General features: G+C 43.3%; 1 protein-coding gene across 1 annotated transcript in view; it reads left to right on the plus strand.

Moving 5' to 3' along the window:
* Positions 1-5828: 5828 nt before the first annotated feature.
* The window catches only part of OGFR (opioid growth factor receptor), a 513571-nt gene continuing 492874 nt past the window's right edge, over positions 5829-26525 (plus strand). The window contains exon 1 of the mRNA XM_044090398.1: positions 5829-5878. Within this exon, the coding sequence (XP_043946333.1) occupies positions 5840-5878 (39 nt within the window). The 5' untranslated portion in view covers positions 5829-5839. The remainder of the gene's footprint in view (positions 5879-26525) is intronic.

Genomic DNA, 26525 nt, shown 5'->3' on the forward strand with positions numbered 1-26525 from the left:
AGATCAAACAGGATAGGCCAAGAACAATCCTTATTGCACCAGACTGGCCACGCCAGAACTGATACCCACTCCTACGCAGTCTGACATCTACATCAGACCCCCCTCTCTGCTGTCCCAGCAGGAAGGACAGATTTTGTATCCTCAGCTGCAAACCCTGAACCTAACAGCCTGGTTTATTCCTTGAATACATCACCAGCAACCCTCAGAAAACAGGTGCTGGATGTCATCCTTGAGGCCAGGAGGCCTAGTACTAGGAAATCCTATTCAGAAAAGTGGAAAAGATACTGTTCTTGGAGCCAGTCTCATGGAAAGGACACAGCCGTGCCCACCTTACCTCAAATCCTAGATTATTTAGCAGAGTTGCTCCACAAAGGCCTATCCTTCTCATCAATTAAGATTCATGCCTCTGCCATCTCTGCTCATTACAATACTGAGCCACCCCTCTTCTCTCACCCTCTGATCACACAGTTCCTGAGAGCAGCTAACAATTTAAGACCCCCAAGGAGAGCTCCCACTCTTGCCTGGGACCTTAACTTTGTACTAGAGAAGCTCACACTTCCCCCTTTTGAGCCTGCTGCTACAGCAGAGTTAAAATTCCTCTCTTGGAAAACAGCCTTACTTCTAGCCATCACTTCAGCAAGAAGAGTGTTTGAGTTACAGGCCCTTATGGCTGTGGAACCCTTCATTATCTTCCATGCGGACAGGGTTCCCCTCAGGACTAACCCATCATTTATACCCAAGGGGGTATCCAGTGTGGCTTTAAACCAATCCATCCATTTACCAACCTTTTTTCCTAATCCTCAGAATAAAGGGAAAGGATCCTGCACTCCTTGGACGTCCACAGACAGCTCAGGTTCTACCTTGACAGGACTCAAACTTTCAGAATATCTGACCTGCTAGTCAGCTTTGCTACAGGGGCAGAGGGCAAGACCATTTCAAAGCAAACCATTTCCAAATGGATAGTACACTGCATCCATTTCTGCTACAAACACCATGGAAAAACCTAACCCACAGGGGATCAGAACTCATTCCACTAGGGCTACCTCAACCTCTACAGCATTTCTCAGGGGAGTCCCTACCAGGGACATCCTGAAAGCTGCAACTTGGAGTTCTGTACACACCTTCACCAAGCATTACCACTTGCCTGTCTTTTCTAAATCCAGAGCTAGATTTGCCACAGCAGTCTTACAAGGCCTGCTAGCCAACCCTAATACTTCTTGACTGCCTCCACCCTTCCTCCGCTTTGGGAATCAACCCAAGTGTGATGACTGCAACCGTGAAACACAAAGAACATATTACAGTTGTGTACACTTACCATAAATGTAGATGTTCAAGTGTATTCACTGTTGCAGTCCTGGTTACTCTCCCTCCAGCCCCCTGACTTTTCTATACTTTCTCTACTTATCCTCTTTTGTGGCCATATCTTATGGCAGTGGTATTTACTTTTTACTGGAGGTGTTCCACACCATGTGATTGCTTCCTTTTTTGGGGGCTCCTGACATCTGGGGCAAGAAAAACTGATGTAATGGGGTCGGCTGCATGCTTTATACCCCTGACGACCTGACGTCATGGAAGAGGCAACAGCATCCGACGCAGAAATCCCAAGACTCTGGAATTCAGGCTGACTGAGGGCTACCTGCAGGCAGATAACCCAAGTGTGATAACTGCAACAGTGAATACACTCAAACATCTACATTTATGGTAAGTGTACACAACTGTACTTTCCAGTGCCTCTGTCAAGTAGAGCCACTGGTGTTATCCCCGGGGTGCAGTTTCTGTTTCCCATCCACTCATGAAGATTTCTCTTGAAGAGGGTCAGCGAGTTGCTTGATATATATGAGAAGTCTGTTCCATAGCATGGGAAGTCTCTGGGTTATGAACCTGTTCCTCCAGCATGTTCTGTTAATTGTGATAATGAGGTTGAGGGCTCTGGAGTGTGTGGAGTGATTGAGATTTCTTTATAGATGTAGCATTTCTAACAGAGGTGGGTCAGACATGGCTTTGTAAGTCGAGCAGAGATTGCCTCTAAGTAGTTGATATGAGACGGAGAATAGTTTTTTTAGTCTATCCATATAGGACAAGTGTTTAAGGCCTAGGATCCTCTTTGTGAGGTACTTTTGTGGTCTCTCCAGGTGTCTTGTGAGGTACATGCCAAATGGGGCATTGTACTCAATGACTGGCATAATGAGGGAAGAGTAGAGGGACACAATGACCTCTTAGTAATGAGATGTGCCACATAGAAGGACTGACCACAGTGGCAATGTGGTGATTCAAAAGAGAGGTTGCTGTCAACCTGTGTTCCCAGATCTCATGGGAACCGGGTTTTTCCCATAGGGGATGATGACACGTTTTTTGGCATTGAGCTTAAGGCCATGGTTCTGACAACAGTTGTTGGTCACAGTGTGGCCATTCTGTAGGATGTCAACATCACTTGAGTTAATAATAGCTCCCAACTTGCAATAGTCTGCGAACTTTGTCAGCCAGAGTCCCTTCATGTTGGCATGGACTTCAGAGAAGTAGATGCCAAACAGGAGGGGACCCAGGATCGAACCCTGTGGGACTCCACTCGTGACTAATCGGCAGTCTGACGTGGAGTCAGCTACTTTCACACTGTGGGTTCTATCTGTGAGCCAGTTTGCAACCCACCTAATGATATAGGGGTTAATGCCAAGCTTAGTGAGTTTTTCTATGATTCCTGAGTGGGGAATGGTATCAGAAGCCTTGGCCAGATCAAGGTAGGCTGTATGAACCACCTTGCCTTCATCCACAACACTGGTGACTGGCTCAAAGAAGTCGACCAAGTTGAGTAGGCGTGATCTACCCTTCACAAAACCAAACTGTGTGGGACCCAGAGTTTGGAGATTCCCTATATCCTTGTTTATTAGGTCCATGATGATGCTTTCCATAGCTTTGCATATCAGACTCGTCAGGCTAATGGGGTAATAGTTCCCAGGGTGATAGTTCCCAGGGTCTATAGTCGCTCCTCCTTTGTGGAGAGAGAGAACTGTAGCAGTGTGCCATTCAGCAGGGACAAAGCTTGAGGTATGGCTGTGATTGAACAAAGCAAACAGGTGAGGTGCCAGTTCACTCTGTAGTTCATGTGGAACACAACCAGGGATATTGTCAGGTCCCATAGAAACTGTATTCCTGGCCTTGGATAGTGCTGTTTTAACCTGTGCAGCAGTAATACTTGGTGGCTGGCAATCTACTGGTATCGTGATTGGTCCTTTGGGGGGGGGGGGTAAAGTTGGCACTGAATCTGTCTGCCAGTATACTGGCAATATCTGTTGGCTCGGTATAGGAGGTGCCATTGTGCAGTAGCTCGGAGCAAATCTGGGTATTGCCGCGGAGATTCTTTACATAACTATAGAAGGCCTTGTGGTTGTCTTTACTATCTGCTGCAATTCTGTTTTCATACATAGCTTTCAAGGATTTGATGAGGGATCTCAACTTTTTGTTGAGGCAGATAAGAGAGTTTTTCCAGTCTTGGGACTTCACCTTATTCTGCATCAGTTTCCTCCTCCTGTTGTAGAGTTTGTTTATGGCAGGGGATCAACAGATTGGCTTCCTTTTTTGGAGGAGAGTGTCTTTGTTCTATTGGGTGTGGCATGATCTATGCATTTGTGTACGTGTTTGTACAGTGCATCGGTGTATGATTCTGCAGTCATGCAACTATTCTCCATTTGTATGGGTGCCGTGAAGTTAGCCATCTCTATTTTTAGGATCCCAAAGTTAGCTTTGGAGAAGTTTTTCATGGTGGTTACCTTTGCTGGGGAGGTGTGAGGGATGTGGATTTCCAAGGTGGTCCGTTTGTGGTCAGATCTAACCAGGGAGGAGCTGACTATTGGTGTAGAGCAATGGTCGCCCATGTTAGTAATGACCAGGTCACGGATGTTGCTACCTCTAATGGGGGTAAGAATGAGCTGGTCCAGGTCATTGGAATTGATGAACTCCAGGAAATGTTGGGCAAGTGTATTGGTACATGAGTAGTTTAACCAGTTAATGGAGGGATAGTTGAAGTTTCCTAGTAAGAGAGTGTTAGGTTGGACCCTAATATTCTCCAGGGTGCTTAGGAACGTGGAGTGTGAGTCTTGGGACATGGCTGGGGACCTATAGTAGGCTACAACTCGAATCGCTGTCTTGCCCAATGTTAGCTGCACCTGAAACATCTCTGATACGTTATGTTGGGCTACCAGTCTGGAGGTGTGTGCATCCTTTATGAATATGGAGACACCACTGCCTTTGGAGCTTAGGACTAAGTTCTGGGGCCGAAAGATGTGGAATGAGTTATAGCCTGGTAGTGTAGGGGTGCTTTCTGCTGCCTTGAACCAGGTCTGTTACAGCACAAATGTCGATGTTCTCCATTTTGAGTGCCTCGAGCGAGTGCATTTTCAGATTTAGACTTCTAGCGTTGAGCAACATGACCCTCAGATTGCATTTGTTTGTAGCTGTTACAGTGGTAATTTGGTGTTTGGAACACCTCCTAAAAAAGGCACTATAGTTGTTGCAAGAGCCTTGGCCAGTATCTGGAAGCCCAGGGGTGACAGATGCAGGCCATCTCTGGCAAAGCATCGAGGTTTGTCAATCATGTCATCCCAGGCAGACTGATACTGGATCCCCTTAGAATGATACCAGAAACTTGGCCAATTGTTGAAGTCAATAATTTTTTGCTTGTACTGTGGTTTCATTCTGGGTGATGGTAGGATTCTACTCAGGCTACGATCATACCCACCTAGGCTACATAATCCGAGAGCTCCTCCATTTCTCTCTTTATGTAGTCCAGGTAGGTACATCTCAAGTCATTCACACCCACATGAACATGGCTACATGGGTATGGTGAATAGGCTTTTACAATGTGGCAATTATTTACAACTGGCCAAAGTACCTGAGAGAGTTGGCCCTACAGCTGATGATAGTGAACTGCCAGTCCATATCTGTCGTCATAAGCACATAACTTTCATATCATCTGCAGCAACCCACCCTCTCTCTAGCCAGCAGCCCTCTTGCTTTATGATTTCTTTCTGTTCTTACGGATCGCAGAGGATTTTATTTTTATTTTTTGACTTTTTGCTTGGTCTTGAAAGAGCAATGCATTATGGGAGGCGTTGGTAGCCTGGGAGAGATTACTCACTGCTCAGTCCTGATACTTAGTCAGTCTTGTATGTTACTGTAGGTGGATTTTTTTTTTCTTTTACAGATTTAACATTTTGGCAAGAAGACATAACTTCAGTTTTTCTTTTGGAGTCACTCCACCATGATAGGCTGTCTGCAGTTAGCCTCTGGTTACAAAGTGTTAGCTATATCAACTTCCCCAGTGTGGCAAGAAGCTTATATAATGTTATAGCGGGATACTAGCATCTGACTGGTACCAGTGATGTCACTAATGGAATCGCCTGTCATACAACAGAACAGGCGCTGAACATTTGGAGCAAAACGTTTCATAAATTGATAAAGGACAGGTGAGAAGACCTGTAAAATGGTTTTGGGCTGGAGAAGACCTGACATTTGAGATGTAATGCTGTTCTACTGCACTGCGCATTCTGTTATACGTTCCTCCGTTCTTCTGTTTCAGTCTTGAATACAGTATCACTTTTCTTCCCCTGCATGATCTGCATTCTGATGTGTAAGGTGCATTTTGTCAAAAATAATCAGATGTGTGTTCTGCAGCTCATGTTGGTAGCAACTAAAGCAGATATTATGTAAAAACACAAATCTGTCAGTTTCTGTATACTTTAACCTGGTGAATCTTCTTCCTAATGGCACAGGATTTCTTGAGCTGTCCAGAATATTGCATTTTCAGACTGAAGCTTATGTTTATCTTTAGGAAAAGAAAAAGCAAATGTCAAGGTCGTCAAGAATGTATTGGAAAAGTCGTCAGGTAGGCGTGGAGTTTATATTCTTCTTGAGCCCTGCAGTCAGGATTAAAGACTGGTGTATATACAAGTTTAACTTGCATGTAGAACATTAGTAAGTTGTATACTTGCATCTCACTGAGACACATTAATACATCTTTGTTGATTCCTGCATCACCCTGCTAAAATTGTTCAATACGCACACTTCTATCTGTATGCATATTGAAAAGCCGCTATAGGTGAAACTGCAGTCTGCTTGTGTTTTTGTTCTTCAAATAAAAGGAACCAAAGATATATATATATATATATATATATATAGACCGCTATATCTTTATATCTATATTTATATATATATATATATATATATATATATATATATATATGTATATATATATATATATATATATATATATATATGTATGTATGTATATGTATGTGTGTGTATATATATATATATATATATATGTATGTATGTATATGTATGTGTGTATATATATATATATATATGTATATATATGTGTGTGTGTGTATATATATATATATATATATATATATATATATATATATATATATTTGTAGAGAGAGAGTACATACTTGCATATATGTATACACATATTTGGTCCTGAACAGCCTCCAGGAGGCCTTTGTCAGCTCCAAGGAGTTTTCCAGGATTCCTGACCCAATCATCTTGTGGTGGAGGTAGACAAAGGGATATTCTTTCTCCATCAGTAAGTCTGGTAAAAGAACTCCAGGGATGCATGAGTTGGGAAGATTAGAGTCAAAGGTTACTCGGTCCCTCTTCTTACCCTTCTTAGATTCCGTGCTTATCCTATTTAACCATATCAGAGGTGTTTAGCAAGGAAAGACGTGTTGAAGCTCTACAGAAAAGTGACATCAAGGAGGTCTGTGTAGACCAGAGAGTACACCAAGGAGGTCTGTGTAGACCAGAGAGTACATAAAGTGCTAGTATATTATTCAGTGTCTTTTTATTGTCCAGAAAGGCAATGGTCTATGGGACTATTCTAGATCTCAGAGGCGTAAGTGCATTCATTCTGAAGGAGTCCTTTTGAATGGTTACAGTATAGTCCATTTGTATGTGTCTTTTCAGAGGAGAGCAGATGTGCTCTTTGTACCTTAGAGACGCTTTGATCCCCACCAGTATTGCCAAAGGCGCCTTTGTAGTACAAAAGTTTCACTTCTCATCTAACAGACCTGTTCAACAAGCACATTACTTTTCTAGAATGCCTCGGGTTCTGGTATGACATGTTTTTAGACGTGTATATTCCACTTACTAAAGCAGGCATTGACCAGGCCTGAAAAAGCAGATGCCTTAATCTTTTTGTCCTTTACTTACTTTCTTACAGCTGAAGGACGTATTTCTAAGCTTTTATTGCTTTGCAGACTGAAGCAGATAGTCTTAATCTTTTGCAGTTTTCTCTGCTGCTTCCTTTTCACCATTGAAACATTATTTCGTAAGGTATTTGATTGCTTATTTATTTGCATTTGTTTACTGGGATTGTCTGACTGGATATAGAAAATAACTTTTCAGCAGAGGTCTGGGGAGAAAAAATCCACACACAAAAGTACATACAGTACAGAAAAAATAATTAGTAAAACAAATTCACGGAAGGTGCAAATAAATTACTATAACCAAGTACAAAGCACATCGGACCCAGAAGGTAAATCACAAACTGTTTAATTATAGCAACACTACACAAAATAAACGCTAGCAATGTTGAATAAACGATGTTAAGTTGTCAATCTTGCCTTCATTCTTGCTGGATGGGTTCGGAGCCGATCCTCGGCTCCGACTCTGCACTTGCTAAGCTCAAGAGTCACTTTTACCAGCTCGAGGCAGCCCCATATCCCATGATGCAAGGCGGTAATTACCCAGATCTCGTTTGCCGCTTCGCTGATGAGGTCAGTCTTTTTACCAGCTCCTGGTAAGTGATATTTTTCTTGCTGTTTGTCAGGTTTTAGGTGTCTCAAACCCTAATTTATAGTCTTTATACCCTTCAGTTTACTTTTTTCACTTCGCTCCATACCCTTTTTCCATTAGTTCACTTAGTTTTAGCGTATTCGGGCCTTAGGCCTTTCCCACCCTCACAGTTCCTGTCAGGATTTCCCTCAGGTGTGTGTGTGTTGTGTCACTCTTATAGTAATAACAAATTATTATTATTAGTTATTTATAATTTTATTTGTTAGTGTCTTGTTTGGACTGATTGCTGTGTGTGAGTGTTTAGGACTGAGATATGTCCAAAGATACTAGGGTCTCAGGTTTCAAGAAGTGTGACTCGTGCTGTCAGAAGATGTCTCTGACAGACGGTCACACTTCTTGTATTTATTGCCTGGGACCCCTACACCTGCAGGACTCCTGTGCTATGTCATTCTTTCAGCCAGAGAGTCCTGCAGGAACATAGAAATAAGTTGATCCTCAGGGGTCTTCTTAAACCAGAGAGCTCCCCGGCTAAGGTCGGCTCCGGGAAGCCCTCCAAACCTTCCAAGACCCAGGCTTCGGTGTCCAAGTCTGTGATCTTGGTTCTGACTTCGCCGGAGTCGATATCGGCTCCGTTCGGAGCCGATCCTTCCTTGTTGGAAGTTTCTGTACCGGCGCCGGTTGGCTCTGATACCCTGGCTTCGGCACCTGTGTCGGCTCCGTCTGGAGCCGACACCCTTGCGTCGAAGCATGTCTCTGCTCCGGCTGGAGCCGAGATATCTTTGTCTCCTCTCGGAGCCAGTAAGTTGTTGGCTCCGCCTGGAGCCGAACATTCTTCGGCTCCGATAGTTCCATCCAAGAAGAGGTCTAGATCTCCTTCTTTGGAGTCTATACACTCGGCTCCAGCCTCTCCCTTGCTTTCGGAGCGGAGCCATCGGAGCCGATCATAGAGGTCGTCCAGGCTCTCAGACCACGACTTAGAGAGAGTGGTGAGTAGGCTATTAAAATCACAGGCACTAGCCCAGATGCTCCATAGCCCGTCTTATCAGACGTCGGCTATTCTACACCCCCCTGAGATTCCTCCTTCGACTATCTTACAGAGTTCGGAGCCGGAGATTATTGGTACCGTGACTGTTGCTGCTTCGGAGCCGATACCACACCTTTCGGCTCCGTCGTCTTCGACTCCTATCTCCTCCTTGAGACCTTCCTTGGAGGGATCCGGGCATCGGGCTTCCCTGGTCGGTTCCGAGGGGGCGAGTGGCATCGGACCCTTGTCCGACCCCGTTCTCCCTCTCGGAGCTTCGGCCTTGGTGAGCTCGGCTCCGACATCTGCTTCGGAGCCTTCCCTTTCGGTGGGACCGGGGATCCCTGTTTCTTCGGAGCGGGATCTCTCTGCCCTTCCTGGGAGGGGAGCCTTCGAGGTGATGAGGAGTGTGCTAGCCCCAGAGCTTAGCCAGCAGTCAGTTCCTTTAGCTCCTCCCTCTATGGTGCCTGTAGATGCCTCTTCCCGCTCTCTTGCTCCCGGCCCCAGAGATCCATCGCCCCAGGTTTCCCCATTGGGAAGGACTTCCTCTTCCGAGGTTTCTCCTGATCCTTCAGGTGAACCCCCGCATAAGAGGACCTGCAAGAGGAAGCATTTAGACTCCCCTGAGTCTACAACATCAGATACCGATTTAGATGAGTCTGAGGGGTCCCCAAGATCTCCCTCTGAGGATGTCTCCTTTTCAGACATCCTTGAACTCCTCAAACAGAGGGGGAACTGGCCCTCCATTAATCCCTCCGAGGATGAATCGGTATACCTGGAGGCTTTTGGATCTCGACCCTCCACCTCCTGGGTGTCTCCGCCTTTCGACCCCCTTATGGAAGTCATAGCTCGAAAGGCGTGGGCATCTCCTGATTTGGTGGAACCAGTCCCCAGGAGACCTTCAAAGTTTATCACAGCCCCCGCTGAAAAGCAGTTTCTTTCTAAGGGTGTCCCGGTTGATGCCATGGTGGTGGCGGCCGCCACCAAGAAGGAACTTGCAGATCCTTCTGTGCCAGTCCATCCTCCTAACAAGGAGTCTAGGACCATGGACAGGTATGGCAAGCGGATGTTCTCTTCAGCGACCTTTGCTATGCGTTCTCTGAATTATTTGTGTCGCTTCACCAGACTTCAGAGAGACATCCTCAAAGAGCTAGGTGAAGTAGTACAAGATCCGTCCGCAGCAGGGGCTCAAGAAAAGATCGCCTCTCAGCTGGGAATCCTAAATTCCATAACCAACTCCTCCATGCGGCTCATTTCTTATGCAGCCGATCGGGTGAGTAGAGCTGCAGGCACAGGAGTGGCTCTCAGACGTCAGTCCTGGATGTGGCTCTGTAATTTTGCAGACCCCTTTAAGGCGTCCTTCACAAACTCTCCCTTTGATGGGACAACGTTGTTTGGCCCTCAGGTGAAGGACACTTTAACCAGGTGCGAGCAGGACGGCAAGACTCTTTCTACAGTAGGAGTCCGTTTCTCCACTCCCTCTAGACCTTACCCCAAAGGTCAGAAGGGAGGGAAAATGTGGTTCCGGAAATCACAAGGAGTCACGCCTGACGCACGTGGTCAGTTTACCCCCAGAGGCAGATGGGGTAATAATAATAACAGACGCCGCCCTAGGGACAGAGGGGGTCCGCAGAACCAGGGCTCCAGAGAGCCTCTCTCTGACAAGCCCTTCCAGCATCCCTGAGGTGTTGCCCGACTGCCCACCCTTGGAGGCAGTCTGGGGAAGATTGTCGCTGTACCCAGAAGCCTGGCTTTCCCTCTCTCAAGACAAATGGGTACAGTCGATCATATCCGAGGGTTACAAGATTCCTTTCGAGGAAAGCCCCTTCCCTCAAAGTGGTTCCCTTCCAGACGTACCACCCGGTCTAAGGGAAATTGCACAATTAGAGGTGTCAAAGCTTCTAAAGAAAAGGGCCATCCAGCCAGTACCAAAAGATCATTTAGAACTGAATCTACTCAAGGTTCTTTTTGGTCCCCAAAAAGACGGGAGACTGGAGACCAATATTAGACCTCAGCAGGCTCAACAAGTCTGTCAAAAAGACAAGATTTCGGATGGTCACACTTCAATCGATTTTACCCTTTCTGGGCAAAGACAACTGGATGTGCTCCATAGACCTTCAGGATGCGTACTATCATATAAAGATTCACAGACGCTCCAGAAGTTTTCTCCGTTTTCGGCTGGGGACCAGTCATTTTCAATTCAGAGCTCTGCTCTTTGGCCTCACTACAGCCCCCAGAGTGTTCACCAAATGCATGGCAGTGGTCACGGCTCACCTGAGACGTCAAGGATTCCAGGTGTTTCCTTATCTCGACGACTGGCTCCTCTCAGCCAACACCAGGCATCAACTTCTCCAAGCCAGGGATTACACTCTACGTCTCTGCGGCCACTTAGGAATTTCAGTCAACTTCGAAAAGTCTTCCTTGTCGCCCTGCCAATCTATTACCTTTATAGACACAAATCTAGACACTACTCTGATGTCAGCAAACCTAACAAGTCAGAGAATCCTAGATATCCAACACCACGTTCGGATCATCCTATCCAGCAAAAGGGCACAAGCCAGGTTGGTCCTGAAAGTGTTGCTGCCTCATGGCAGCTGCCATAACACTTCTTCCTCTGGCCCGCTTTTACATGCGTCTCCTACAATGGATGTTGTTCACCCAATGGTCCTTCCAGCAGCTTCCCATGCGTCACAAAATTCTGGTGACACAAACCAGCAAGAACCATCTATCCTGGTGGATCTCTTCTCCTCTAGTTCATCAGGGCAGACCATTTGTTCCCCCGGCCTCGGTAGCCACGGTCACTTCGGATGCCTCCCTGATTTGGGGGGGGGGCATTATCAGGGCAGCAACGACTTTCTCCCTTTAGGCACTATTGCAGTTCACACGGACAACATGTCCGTCGTGTGGTACATCAACAAGCAGGGCGGAACCAAGTCTTATCCCTTGTGTCGAGAAGCTCTCAGACTTTGGCAATGGGCAATCTCCTCTCATCGGTTTCTGGTAGCAACGCATATCCCCGGGAAAACCAACATAATAGCGGACAGATTGAGCAGAGCTATTCTCATGCCTCACGAGTGGTCTCTCAAGCAATCCGTTGTGGAAGAGATTTTTCAGAAGTGGGGCCGCCCATGCTGCAATCTTTTTGCTACACCCCAAAACAGCAAATGCCCAGACTTCTTCTCTCTCTTCCCACTTCCGCGCCATCCCCCCAGAGACGCTCTTACCCAAGATTGGCCCCGGGGACTTCTTTATGCCTTTCCTCCCTTTCCTTTGATACCACAAGTACTCCAGAAAGCTACCGTCTTGAGAGCCAAAATGATTCTCATTGCCCCTTACTGGCCTTGACAAATTTGGTTCCCGTTCCTTCATCGCCATCTTTTGGTGCGGCACTGGCATCTGGACCCAGTTCCAGATCATCTGACCCACCGGTCGGGTCAACTGCACCGTTTTGTTCCTTCAACCTCACAGCTTGGTTGCTCCACTTCCTTCCTTAGCCAGGCTTCCTATGATCTCTAATCCCGTTAGAGATATCATAGTAGCTTCTCTTAAGTCCTCTACCAGGAGGATTTATTCTAGCAAGTGGAAACGCTTCTCCTTTTGGGCAATATCTAAGAACATAGACCCCTTTACTGCCCCTATTCAGTCGGTCTTGGATTTCCTTGCGGAAATTTTTCACTCAGGTTCTTCGGCTTCCACAGTCAAAGTTCAGTTGGCTGCAATCTCGAACTTCCATGTCGGCTTTGCAGACCACAACATTATGTCCCACAAACTTTGTAAAGCTTTTCTCAAAGGAGTGTTCCTTCTTAAACCCCCTGTTAGAGATCCTCCACCACAGTGGGACTTAAATTTAGTGCTGACATCCTTGATACTTCCCCCTTTCGAACCGGCTGCTTAATGTTCATTAAAGTTTCTTTCTTGGAAAACACTTTTTCTAGTCGCTATTACCTCGGCTAGTAGAGTGTCTGAACTTCATGCCCTCTTTGTTCGTCCCCCTTATTTGGTCTTCCACAAAGACGGAGTATCCTTGAGAACCAACCCATCCTTTTTGCCCAAGGTTGCTTCCAAGACAAATTTAAACCAATCCATTGATCTCCCTGTATTTTTTCCAAATTATTCTAACAGGGCGGAACAGAAATTGCATTACTTAGATGTTCATCGCCAACTTAGATATTACTTGGATAGAACAAAGCAATTCAGGAAGTGCGATCAGCTCTTTCTGTCGTATGCTGAAAATAGAAAAGGTCTCCCTGTTTCTAAAGTGACCTTATCTAGATGGCTATCTTCCACCATTTCTGACATTTATCAGCTTAGGGGCAAACAGCTGAACTCAAAACGTAAAGCTCATTCCACAAGAGGCCTAGCCACTTCTACAGCCTTTCAGGCTAGACTACCCTTAGATACTATTTGTGCAGCAGCCACTTGGGCCACTCCTCATACCTTCGTTTCTCATTACAAATTAGATTTGGCCTCCAGGGACAGCGCAAGCTTTGGTTCCACAGTTCTCAAGAGTCTGTTCCATTGAGCCACCCGGGATACAGGTACTAGGGACGCGGTCCCATCCAGCAAGAATGAAGGCGAGATTGACAACTTGACATTTAGAAGTTATGTACCTACCATAACGTTCCATGTTAGTTGTCTTCTCTCACCTTCTTTCTTGCGTCCCTCCCTCCTGGACAGACCTTGATTTCCTCCTTCTCTGGAAGATTCTTCTACCTTGGACACCAGTTAGTTGGCCTTGATTACCTGGTTTCCCTTTACAGCCTTTTAGGCTAGTTATTCCTCTTTCCTTGGTGGAAAGTTTTTTGGTAGGCAGTTTTTCACCTAGATACCAAACGAGATCTGGGTAATTACCGCCTTGCATCATGGGATATGGGGCTGCCTCGAGCTGGTAAAAGTGACTCTTGAGCTTAGCAAGTGCCGAGTCGGAGCCGAGGATCGGCTCCGAACCCATCCAGCAAGAAAGAAGGCGAGAGAAGACAACTAACATGGAACATTATGGTAGGTACATAACTTCTAATTTTCGTCCTCGACTTCGTCAGATAAACTCATTCATTTACAATCACCTTTTATAAATCATATAATTAACAATCATCCAATGTCCTCAGTTTTGCAATTAAATAATAAAGGCTTTACAATTAAATAGCAAAGGCTTACTAATTTGTACTTCAAAATCTGTGTAAACCATTAAAAATTTTATGTGAACCATTAAAACATCTTCCTTTTAATAAACTAGTAATAAAACCACATTTAAAAATTTAAAATTAAGAACAAATGTGTAGATATCTATATGTTTGTGTCTTTCGGCTTTTCCCGTTTAGGGGTCGCCACAGCAAAAACTCCGGTCCGCTAATGATTGGCAGTTGATTTTTTTATGTACCGGCTTGCCAGGCCTGACGCACAACCTTCAGCGAAGGTACACCCATTCACACATGTCTCCACGCACAAGACGCTCTAGCTGAGAATCGAACTGGACAGTGTCTTACTGTGAGGTGACAACGCTACCGCAGCACCACCACCTATATGTATTCATTCAAATTTAGTAAAATACTATAGCTTAAAATAAACTCCTAAAACAACCTGTATCTCCCTCTAGTGGATATCTGCATAATTACAAATAAAAATATATACATGTATAAAACCTGGAAACCTCTCCCAATCTAATAAGTTAATAAAAAATAAAATAAAAATAGTGGAAATTTATTTATAACTTTGCAGATCTCAACTTTAGAACAGGAATGAGAGATATCGTATCATTGAGACCTGGAACTTTATTGGCTTCTAAGATTATTTGCCAGTACAACTCTCTATATTCCACTAGTGTCTCCCACATACCACCCCTAGGGTCAACAGCCACTGTTTCTAAAATAAAGAACTGAAATTCTGCTTGTTTGCAATCAATACTATGCTTGTATAATGCATTATTTTCACTTTTAGTCCTAACATCATAAAGGTGCTCATAAATTCTTTGCTTCAGCTTCCCTTCACTCTTACCAACATAAAATGTATCTCATTTTTTACGTAGAACTAAATAAATAATACCTTTAGTATTACAATTTGCAAAGGTACTTAGTCAACTTTCTTTTCCTTGCTTGCAAGTATACTGTTTCTCATGTTATAAGGTGCGAACAGTAACTACAGCTTCCGCACTTAAATAAACCTTTTTTCTTTTTAATTCCTTTTTCTATACTGTGTCTGTTCGCACCCCTCTCCAGTATACCCTTGATGTTATTACCTCTCCTATATATATGTGTATATATGGGTCTACTACTAATTACCGACACAACGATTCCCCGACAGAAAACTCACCGACGCCAGATGACCGACAACACACAAACCCGACACAAACCCGACAACGCAAAACACCGAACACCATTACACCGACACACGGAACGTAAACAACACGCGACACTACATAGCATACACACTAGCCCTGACCCAAACCCTAACCCTAAGGTCCGACACTATCGCACACTTCACCTACCTGCACCCTAACCCTAACTCACTTAACCCACCCCTAGCCCAAGCTCCGACACTAACGCACACATCACCTACCTGCACCCTAACCCTAACTCACTTAACCCGTCCCTAAACTACAGTCCCTCACTAGCACACACTTACCTTACCCGAACCATACCTCCGACACGAACACACACTCACCTTTCCCACAGCCTAACCCGACATCCCACAATCTCGAGCACTTACCTGACCGCTCCTAACTCCGTCACCATCGCACACTTACCGCGTCGCGATCGCACATTCCCTTGTCTGTCTTTCCGCTGTCGGCAAATCACCCTGTCGGTACACTTACCTGTCGGTCATCTGGCGTCGGTGAGTTTTCTGTCGGGGAATCGTCGTTTCGGGCATTAGTAGTAGACCCGTATATATATATATATATATGTATATATATGTATACATATATATATATATATATATATATATATATATATATATATACATACTTTAATTCTTTGTCAAAAATGTAGTTTAAATCTGACAATTTTGCAAAATTTTTCCATTCTTTATCAACAATTCTTCTGACTAGTCCTGACTGACCATCATATGTAGTTATAATTCCTGAACTATAATTGTCATTTATACTTTCAATGTTCCTTTTTTGTGTGACCTAAAATAGGGGCAAATCTACCTCCCCTTGCACCAGAAACTTCTTTACATATTTGGTCAAATAATTCACCAGGATAACCCCTGTTTAAGAATAACTCTTAGTGCTTGACACTCGCTAACAAACATATTGTCTTCTGAAGTCATTCTACTCAAACGTACTAAGTGACCCTTTAATACATCCCTCTTTTGATGGGGTGGATGCGAACTAGCATAATGCAAATATGAGTTTGAAAAGTTCTGCTTTCGATATATTTTAGACTTAAAACCTTCTTTGGTCTTAACTATATTAACATCCAAATAATTTACCTGTTCATAATCAAATTTGTATGTGAATTTTAGAAAATTAGTTGTTCCATTAACATAGTCAACAAACGACTTAAAATCATCCTCCTTTCCTTTCCATAAAAAACACAAGTCATCTAAAAATCTGCCATAAAATGTCCACTTACTATTAAAAACTGAAGTTAATATGCATTTGTTTTCCAAATAGGCCATTATAACATTAGCATATGTAGCTGTACAATGTGCACCCATGGCAATACCCCTAGACTGCTTAAAATATTCTCCCAAAAAAAAAAAAATAAATAAATAAATAAAAATATTTTTCAACACTACTTCTATTAACACTAAAACAGTTCTGAAGTCATTGTATGTTATTTCATTGAAGCCCACCAGCATTTCCTCAAACCACTCTAAACCTATATCGTGTGGTATACTTGTAAATAAATCTATAACATCCAAGGTACCAAATGCTATTTTATCAGTACATAAAGTATGGTCTAACCTTCTCAGAAAGTCCCAAGAATCTTGCAGTATATTAATGTTGTTCATTACTAATTTTTTCACCTTATTGTCAATGTATTTTGCCAAAGGTGCTGTCACTGAACCTTCTGCAGAAACTATTAGTCTTAAGGTGGATCATTAACATTCTTGTGTACCTTTGGAATGCCAACAATTGAGGGTACCTTGGGTTTCTATACATGTAAAAAATTATAAGTATCTAAATCAATTAACCCGTCCATTAATAAATCATTCAATAAAATGTATATTTTTTTGTATGCTACATTAATTTCATTAATAGACGTCCTAGTATACTTGGTTGAATCACTTAAAATTTCAAGCATTTTTCCTTCAGTAATGTAGTCCATCAATACTACCCCCCCACCCTTGTCAGGTTTCATCACTCTAAGATTTTTATTGTTGCTCACATCCTTGAGTGTTTCTTGTTCCGACAAGGTCAGGTTGGGTTGCATATTGTATCTTCTCAAAGACTTTCTTAGTTCATTTTCTAATACTCGTTTAAATTTTTTTAACTGGGTGTGCAAAGGTGGGTTAAATATACTTCTAAAGAAAGTAGATGACTTCAGAAGACAATATTTTTGTTAGTGAGTGTCAAGCACTAAAAGAGTTATTCTTAAACGGGGGTTATCCTGGTGAATTATTTGACAAAATATGTAAAGAAGTTTCTGGTGCAAGGGGAGGTAGATTTGCCCCTATTTTAGGTAAACCGGAAATAGTGGACACACAAAAAAAGGAACATTGAAAGTATAAATGACAATTATAGTTCAGGAATTATAACTACATATGATGGTCAGTCAGGACTAGTCAGAAGAATTGTGGATAAAGAATGGAAAAATTTTGCAAAATTGTCAGATTTAAACTACATTTTTGACAAAGAATTAAAGTATGTATATATATATATATATATACACACACACACATATATATAGGAGAGGTAATAACATCAAGGGTATACTGGAGAGGGGTGTGAACAGACACAGTATAGAAAAAGGAATTAAAAAGAAAAAAGGTTTATTTAAGTGCGGAAGCTGTAGTTACTGTTCACACCTTATAACATGAGAAACAGTATACTTGCAAGCAAGGAAAAGAAAGTTGACTAAGTACCTTTGCAAATTGTAATACTAAAGGTATTATTTATTTAGTTCTACGTAAAAAATGAGATGCATTTTATGTTGGTAAGAGTGAAGGGAAGCTGAAGCAAAGAATTTATGAGCACCTTTATGATGTTAAGACTAAAAGTGAAAATAATGCATTATACAAGCATAGTATTGATTGCAAACAAGCAGAATTTCGTTCTTTATTTTAGAAACAGTGGCTGTTGACCCTAGGGGTGGTATGTGGGAGACACTAGTGGAATATAGAGAGTTGTACTGGCAAATAATCTTAGAAGCCAATAAAGTTCCAGGTCTCAATGATACGATATCTCTCATTCCTGTTCTAAAGTTGAGATCTGCAAAGTTACAAATAAATTTCCACTGTTTTTATTTTATTTTATTTTTTATTAACTTATTAGATTGGGAGAGGTTTCCAGGTTTTATACGTGTATATATTTTATTTGTAATTATGCAGATGTCCACTAGAGGGAGTTACAGGTTGTTTTATGAGAGTTTCTTTTTAAGCTATAGTATTTTACTAAATTTGAACGAATACATATAGATATTTACACATTTGTTCTTAATTTTTAAATTTTAAATGTGGTTTTATTGCTAGTTTCTGTTTGTTATTAAAAGGAAAATGTTTTAATGATTCACATAGAGTTTTTAGTGGTTTACACAGATTTTCATAGGTTCATATGTTCATACTAGGCTATCTGCCCCAGGGCATTTATAAGCCTAGCCAGAATGTGTTTGGCTTTCGCCACCCATTTTAAATTTATTTTGCTATGCCCTTTTTCGAGGTTAGTATACTGTGCCTCTGTCCAACAGTGACACAGAAGTGATACCCGGGGTAAACCTACGATCTCCCATCCACTCATCAAGATTCCTCTTGAAGAGAGTCAATGAGGGACTGGGATTTTATTCCAGAGTGAAGGGAGCCTCTGGGTTATGAATCTGTCCCTCCAGCATGTCCTATTTATTTCAATGCTGAGGTTCAAGTCTCTCGAGCGTGTAGCTCGATGGGATTTGGATTTTCTGAGGTGCAGCATGTCAATTAATTCCGGGTTGGACATGGCTTTATACGTCAGGCATAGATCGCCTCTGAACAGGTGGTATGCCACTGAGTAGAGCTGGAGTTTCTTTAACCGGGCAGCGTATGGCATCTGTTTGAGCCCTTTGATCCTCTTGGTGAATTACTGTTGGGGTCTTTCCAGTTGCTGCAGGTGTCTGGTAAGGTACATCCCAAAAGGGGCATTGTACTCAATTATGGGCCTGATGAGGGATGAGTAAAGAGGCACGATGACCTCCCCTGATCTAGATGTGTGAATCCCTTCATGATTAGGTGGGCTATATAAAATATTTTTCTAACCACTTTGGCCACGTGGTTGTCAAATGAGAGATTGCTATCAACTTGGGTCCCCAGGTCCCTAATTACTTCTTCTGTACTTAATGGATTAGCACCTATGTGGTAATTTGTGGGCACTTTGTTTTTGCCAAAGGGGATGACTATACACTTTTTGGCATTTAGCTTGAGGCCATGGCTCTGGCACCAGTTGTCTGTTTCTATGAGGCCCTTTCGGAGGATGCTTGTGTCGGCTGGAGAGTCGATTGTGGCACCCAGTTTGCAGTCATCTGTGAACTTGGTCGGCCACAGTCCTTCCGTGTTGGCCTGTACCTCCGAGAAATATATATACCGAACAAGAGAGGTCCCAGGACTGAGCCTTGTGGGACACCACTTGTAACTGGTTTGGAGTCTGACATGGCTCCAGCAATTCTAACCATGTGGGTTCTGTCCTTGAGCCAGTTTGCAATCCATCTAGTGACATAGGGGTTTATATTTAAGCTGGTGAGCTTATCTATAATGCCCGAGTGGGGTATTGTATCGAAGGCTTTTGCGAGGTCCAGGTAGGCTGTGTGGACCACCTTCCCCTCGTCAATGGCCTTGGTGACTTGTTTCAAAGAAATCAACCAGGTTTAAGAGGCAGGATCTGCCCTTAACAATGCCGAACTGGGTAGGATCCAGTGTCTGTAGGTCCCCAGTATCTTTATTTATGAGGTCCATGATGATCCTTTCCATAGCTTTGCACACCAAGCTAGTCAGGCTTATGGGGCGATGGTTTCCAGGATCTGTTGAGGCACCACCTTTATGGAGAGGGACCACTGTTGCTGTACGCCACTCTTTGGGCACATATTCTGTAGTAAGGCTGAGATTGAACAGTAGTTTTATGTTTGGGTTTAGCTCTTCTTGGAGTTCATGTAGGGCGCAGCCCAGGACACCGTCTGGTCCCATTGATGCTGTGTTTTTTGCTTTGGAGAGGGCAGCTCTTACCTGAGCATCTGAGATGTCAGGGGGGCAGCACTCTGCTGGGATAGATATTTGCCCTTTTGGTGGGAGAAGTTTGTGCTGAACCTGTCAGCTAGGATGTTGGCAATGTCTGTGGGTACGGTGTATTTTTTGTCATTTTGGACTAATTCTGAGCATATCTGAGAATTACCACCCAGGTTCCTAACATAACTAAAGAAAGCCTTGTGATTATCCGTAGTGTCCTGTGCAATTTTTCTCTCGAAGCTGGCCTTAGACAATTTTATGAGTGCCCGTAGTTTTTTGCTAATACTGATCAGTGATGCCTTCCATTTTTGGGATTTTGCTCTATCATTTAGTAGCTTCCTCCTTCTATTGTATAGTTTGTTTATGGCTGGGGTCCACCAGACAGGACGTCTGCCTTTGGAGGATTGGATCTTGGTTTTATTTGGGATCGCCTGATCCATGCATTCCTGAAGGTGTTCATAGAATGCGTTTATAAAGGATTCTGTGGTCTGGGCCGTATTTTCCACAGGCCCGGGGGCTTTGAAGGATTCCACTTCGGTTTTGAGGAGTGTGAAATTTGCTTTAGAGAAGTTTTTCACTGTGGTTTTCTGGGCAGGGGGTGGGGTCGGGATGTGAATATCCAGTGAGATTAGTTTATGGTCTGATCTTACCAGTGAGGGATACACTTCTGGTCTGGAGCATAGAGTCCCCATGTTGGTGATGATCAGGTCCAGTATGTTTTCCCCTCTTGTGGGAGTGGTAACAAGTTGTTCCATAGCATTTGAGTTTATAAATTCTAGGAACCTTTGGGCTAGGGTGTTGGAGCTAGAGTAATGCTCCCCGTCTATGTTTGGGTAGTTGAAGTCACCCAATATAATGGTGTTTGGAGAGACCTTCATATTTTCCAGTGTTCTCAGGAAGGCCGAGTGGGGTTCCTGTGTTTGGGAGGGTGGTCTGTAGCAGGCTAGAAACTGGAAGGCAGTTTTACCCACTGTTAGTTGCACATGGATAGTCTCTGATGCTTCGTGCTGTGCCACCAACCTGGAGGTGTGGGTATCTTTGATGAATATCGATACTCCCCCTCCTTTTGTGATTTGGTCCAAGTTTTGGGGCCGAAAAGCATGGTATGAGGTATAACCTGGTAGTGCTGGGGTGCTCTCGGGAGCCCTGAACCAGGTTTCTGTTACTGCACAGATATCGATGTTCTCCATGCTAAGGAGAGTTTTGAGTGCGTGCATCTTGTGGTTTAGACTTCTGGCGTTGAGTAGCATTACTCTTAGTTTCTTATCCCTTGTGATACCTATGGAGGTGGGTTTGTCTTTTGAGCCTTGCCTAAAAAAGGCACTATGGGGGTAGCAAGAGCCTTTGCCAATATCCGAAAGCCCAGGGGTGACAGGTGCAAGCCGTCCCTAGTGAAGCATCGTGGCTTGTCGAGTATATCATCCCAAGCTGACAGGCATTGGATCCCCTTTGAATGACACCAGTACTTAAGCCAATTGTTGAAATTGATCATCTTGTCTTCATATTGTGGCATCATTCTTGGTGAGGGTAAGATGCTACTCAAGGTCATGGTCATACCGGCCTGGGCTACATGCTCAGAGAGCTCCTCTGTCTCTTTTCATGTAGTCCAGGGAGGTACGTCTCAGGTCATTCACACCAGCATGGACAATGACTAGTCATATTTGTACTTGCCTTGGAGTGACCTGAGTGCTTGTGTTATGTGGCTGATCCTAGCGCCCGACAGGCTGCTCACCGTGACCCTCTCCTTGTTCAGCCTGGTGAGCGGGACGTCAGTGTGCCTGACGATAGTCACCTATTACAAGTGTATCAGGTGTGTTGTTTAGTCTTGAGGGCTGTGACTGTTCGGCACACTGGCTTTGTGAGATATGTGTTGCACTTGTTTTGTTTTGGGATAGCGGTTGCTTGGGTGTCTGCTTTGGAGGTCTCTGCTGCTTAGGCAGATCTTTATTTAGAGCCTCCAGTATGTTTTGTGTGATTATGTGTTTGGTTTGCTGTCGTGGTAGGTCTATGTGAGACTGGAATTGTAGTGAGTGTGGTTTCCTTCTCCTCCTGACTGGTTATGCCAGTACTGAGTTGAGAGAGCTTAGCCTCCAGTTTGGCTATATGGTTGCATCTCTCTCATGTGTTAGAATTTGTTGAGAGGAGGAGAGGGTTGTCTGTGTACATGAGGCAGTTGTAACATTGCCTCAAGATTCCCAGATTCACCAGCTGGACCGGAGAGGAGATTGACAACTGACCTTTGGACATGCTAGAATAATATTGGGAATTCCTTTGTAATTGAAAACAAGGGCCAGTGGGGAGTGAGGGTGTAGTGATTTTAATTTTTAGTGCTGACTTGTATAATTGCTTTAGTGAGCAAGTGCCAGGTAACTTAAATGCAATGTGTTACAGGTAACTTAAATGCAAAAAACGACAAACAGTAACTTTCTTTCAAGTGAAACAAGGAAATAAGTACAGTAAGCAATGCAGATATCACTAGTGATCCACAGAAGCGCTGAGAAGCCGTGTATTAGGTGGAGTTAGCGTTCCAGGGAAATAACAAGCAAACAAGCAAGCATATAAACAAAGCTAGATTCAGCAGGCCTGGATCTAGTCTATGCTACAGCAAACAAGGTGTACCAATTTCAGTAAGATACAGTTCAAATATTCAGGCACTATAAACCTTTAACCAGAAATTCCCAGCTCAGAAGGGCAGAGTCCAGCCTCTTCTCCCACAAGAGTGCAGACCATGAACCCTCTTAATGTAAAATAACTGGCCTGAAAGCCCAAGTGCTTAAACCAGAATTAATACACTTTTAGAATAACAGACACTGAGCCCTCAATCAGCAGTTCCCAACCTAGAAGGATGTAAGCTACCTGTTCTGCCACTACAGTGCAGACCACAAACCCTCTCAGTGCAAAACTGGTCCGAATTCCAAGTGTTTAAACCAAAAGGCTTAGAATGAGTTACACCAAGCAGTAATAAATACAATTGAGTACTTTTAAGATGATGCAAAAGTAAAATAAAGTAGGTAGAAACACAAGTACAGTAAAAGCAGTTGAAATTTTTTTTTCTGAACAAGGGCTGAGATCAAAGAAACAGATTTGAGTGCTGAAACTAGAAAACTGGCTAGTTTTAAGAAAAACAAAAAACTAAGCTAGAAGGCTTCCCTCCAACACAGAAGGGCTTGGGGGCTCAGAAGCCTACAAATAGTCTATACCACTTAACAGGAAAGGCAGGAAACCAGCTTAAATTATTTTTTTTCTGTTTCCCAGATGCTCTCTTTGTACACAGTAGGAGTGCCTGAAATCAGAATATGATCTCACTGCACTCAGTTGAGTGAGCAAATGAGATGGGCCCAGAAGGAGTATCCAAACACAAATTTACAAGAGGGGTGAGCAGTTTCAAGGCCACTAAGATTAACACCAAAACAAAAACAGGGAGGGTGGGTGAGACTAACTGAAGAGCAGAGTCAAAACTTCCAGTTCAGTTAATATTCCTGCAACACAGTTAAAATCAATTCAAATACTGTATTTTTGGAAAAAAAAAAGTGCAGATAAAGGTACTTAAATTCTCTTATACGTCCAGTTGAATACAGCTAGTTCTTAGCTGGCCAAAGCTGAGGTTTTTAAGCAGAAAATATTTCACACTGTACCACTTAAATAGGCAAGGACAGGAAATCAAAGAATGTGACTACCCCCACACCTGTAATTACTAGCAAATAACAAAATTCAGCAAACACTGACTAACTTCCAGTTCAGCTAATATTCCTGCAACACAGTTAATATCAATTTAAATACTGTATTTTTTGAAGAAGTACAAATTAGTAAGCCTTTGCTATTTAATTGTAAAGCCTTTATTATTTAATTGCAAAACTGAGGACATTGGATGATTGTTAATTATATGATTTATAAAAGGTGATTGTAAATGAATGAGTTTATCTGACGAAGTTGAGGACGAAAACGTTTATTCAACATTGCTAGTGTTTATTTTGTGTGGTGTTGCTATAATTAAACTGTTCGTGATTTACCTTCTGGTTCCGAGGTGCTTTGTACTTGGTTACAGAAAAGATAATGTCGTAGCTCAAACTGAGATTTTGCAAACACATACCTGTTGGCTGTTGGTCTTTGGGCATAATGCTTTCAGAAAGATAGTATTAAACGAGTATTTGGTCTGTTCCTCACTGCTAGAGATGAGCTCTGTTACTGAAACAAGTCCAAACTGGTACTTGTTTTTCTTTGTAGACAGAGGTGATGTTCTTCGTGTTTCACTGTTGCAGTCATTACATTTGGGTAATCTGCTGGCAGGTTGCCCTCAGTCATCCTGAATAACAAAGTCTTGGGTCCTGCGTCGTTTGCTGTCTCCTCTTCCATGACGTCCAGTCGTCAGGGGTATAAAACATGCAGCCGATGCCATTTTTTTCAGTCTTTCTTGCCGTGCGGTGCACGAAGCAGATGCAGTTCGCAAGTGCCAGTCGGCCGACTCCTGAACTTTTCGCATTCAAGTTTCAGAACCGAACTCTTCAAACTAAAGCTAAGTACCCAGTTGGGGAAACTTTTTCTTGCTCCTTACCAATGTCAGTAAAAGTTAATAATTGCATTACTTGTGGGAAGCAAATACCTCATAAGGATTTTCATTTGTACTGTATTCCTTGCCTAGGCCCAGATCATAACGTGCCTTGCTGTCAGTTTTGTGCTAGATTTAACCAACGCACTATTAAGCATCGGTATATTTTTGCTTCTAAATAGTTTGGATCAAGATTTAATTATCCTGAAATGTTGTCTGTTAGCAATCCGACTACCGGAGTTCACAAAAAACGCAAAGAAAAAGACAGAGACAGACCATCAAGGTCCAAAACTGACGAAGCTTCTCTTAAGCCAGTCGCCGGTACTCAGTGAGGCGCTTACGCAGCCTCTGATACCCACTACTTTTGAGTCGCAGGCCTCTACAGAGACCCAGTCGGAATCCGGTATGCTGCGAGATTCTCAGAGTATTGAACCCGTGGATGTCTCTCCCTTGGATGGGTCCGGAGCCGCTGAGCAGGCACCGGCTTCTGAGGGTGTTTTCAGGCCTCAACATTTTTATATTAAACCAACGCCAGCCTCAAAAACAAGGTTAAAAACATCTTCTATGTCTAAAAAAATGATGCATGAGCCACGTGCTCAGGCCCCTTTGCCTAAAAAACAGATGATCAAAATGGCTGAGGACTTAATTACCTTGATCAGGGGTTCCCAACCCCACCCCCCCACCCCCCTTCTAAGAGGCCTAGGCAAGGCACTGATTACGAATCTTCAGATCAGGTTTCCATTTCTTCTGATTCCTCTTCTGATCAGGAATTTTCTATTCCACCCTATGAGGATTCTGATGCAGAGGAATCCATCCCATCTGCATCGCCTCCTGAGGATTACTCTTTTGGAGAGACTTTGTATACCTTAAGGGAACATTTTCACTGGGAGAGTCAGGACTTCTCTGAATCAAAAAAGAGGCTTGGGGATTTTCTTCTTCTTCCTCAGCATAGGCCTTTGGCAATACCTCCTGTATTAGACATTGTTGATGATGTGTTTTCGGAATCAAGCATGGCTCCTGATTCCCTACCTCCGGCTCCTAGTAAGCCAGACAGATATTACAGGTTTCCTGACTCCCACAAATTTCTATTAAAAAATCATGCTGCTGATCCTGAGACTATTTCACAGGGTCCCAAGGGTGTAAAGGCCTCTACAGCCAAAAATCCTACCCCCTCTGATAGAGATTCCAGAGCGCTGGATAGATGAGGAAAGAAGGTTTATATGGCTTCTACTTTGGCAATCAGGGCCTTAAACTGCCAGTTTCATATGCTTAAATATCAAGAGCATGTCATGGGCTTACTGAAACAGAAAATGATGTTGATTTTTGATTGTGTGGAAAATAGAGTTACAGGAATTATTGCATTCAGTAGAACAGGTTGGAAAGCATACTTTGCAATGTGGTTTTGATTCCTTGGAGGCCTCTTGCAGGGCCGCAGTTACTGGATCTGTGATTAGAAGGCATGCCTGGCTCAAGGAGCAAAATCTGCCTGATCATGTTAAAGCTAAATTGTTGGATGCCCTCTTGCAACATGATACTCTGTTTGGTAATAAAGCAGAAGAGGTTTTAAAGAAAGTGGAAGACAAAGCTAAATCTATGCAAACTGTAAAAGATTTCTTGCAAGTGCAGCCACCCAGGTTCAGTAGGCACTGGCCTACTAAAAGTTGGTCCTTTCCTGTGTCCAACAGAGCCACTCAAGGCAAATCCAGGCACTCAAAATGCTCCAGATACCAGTCACAGGGTTCTTACAGGTCAAAGCAATGGAGTGCCTCCACCTCCAAATCTGGAGGAAACAAAGCACAACCCTACAGTAAGCAGTCT

Source organism: Protopterus annectens, chromosome 12.part0 (assembly GCF_019279795.1).
Source record: "Protopterus annectens isolate FY-2018-M chromosome 12.part0, PAN1.0, whole genome shotgun sequence".
Lineage (NCBI taxonomy): Eukaryota > Metazoa > Chordata > Ceratodontiformes > Protopteridae > Protopterus > Protopterus annectens.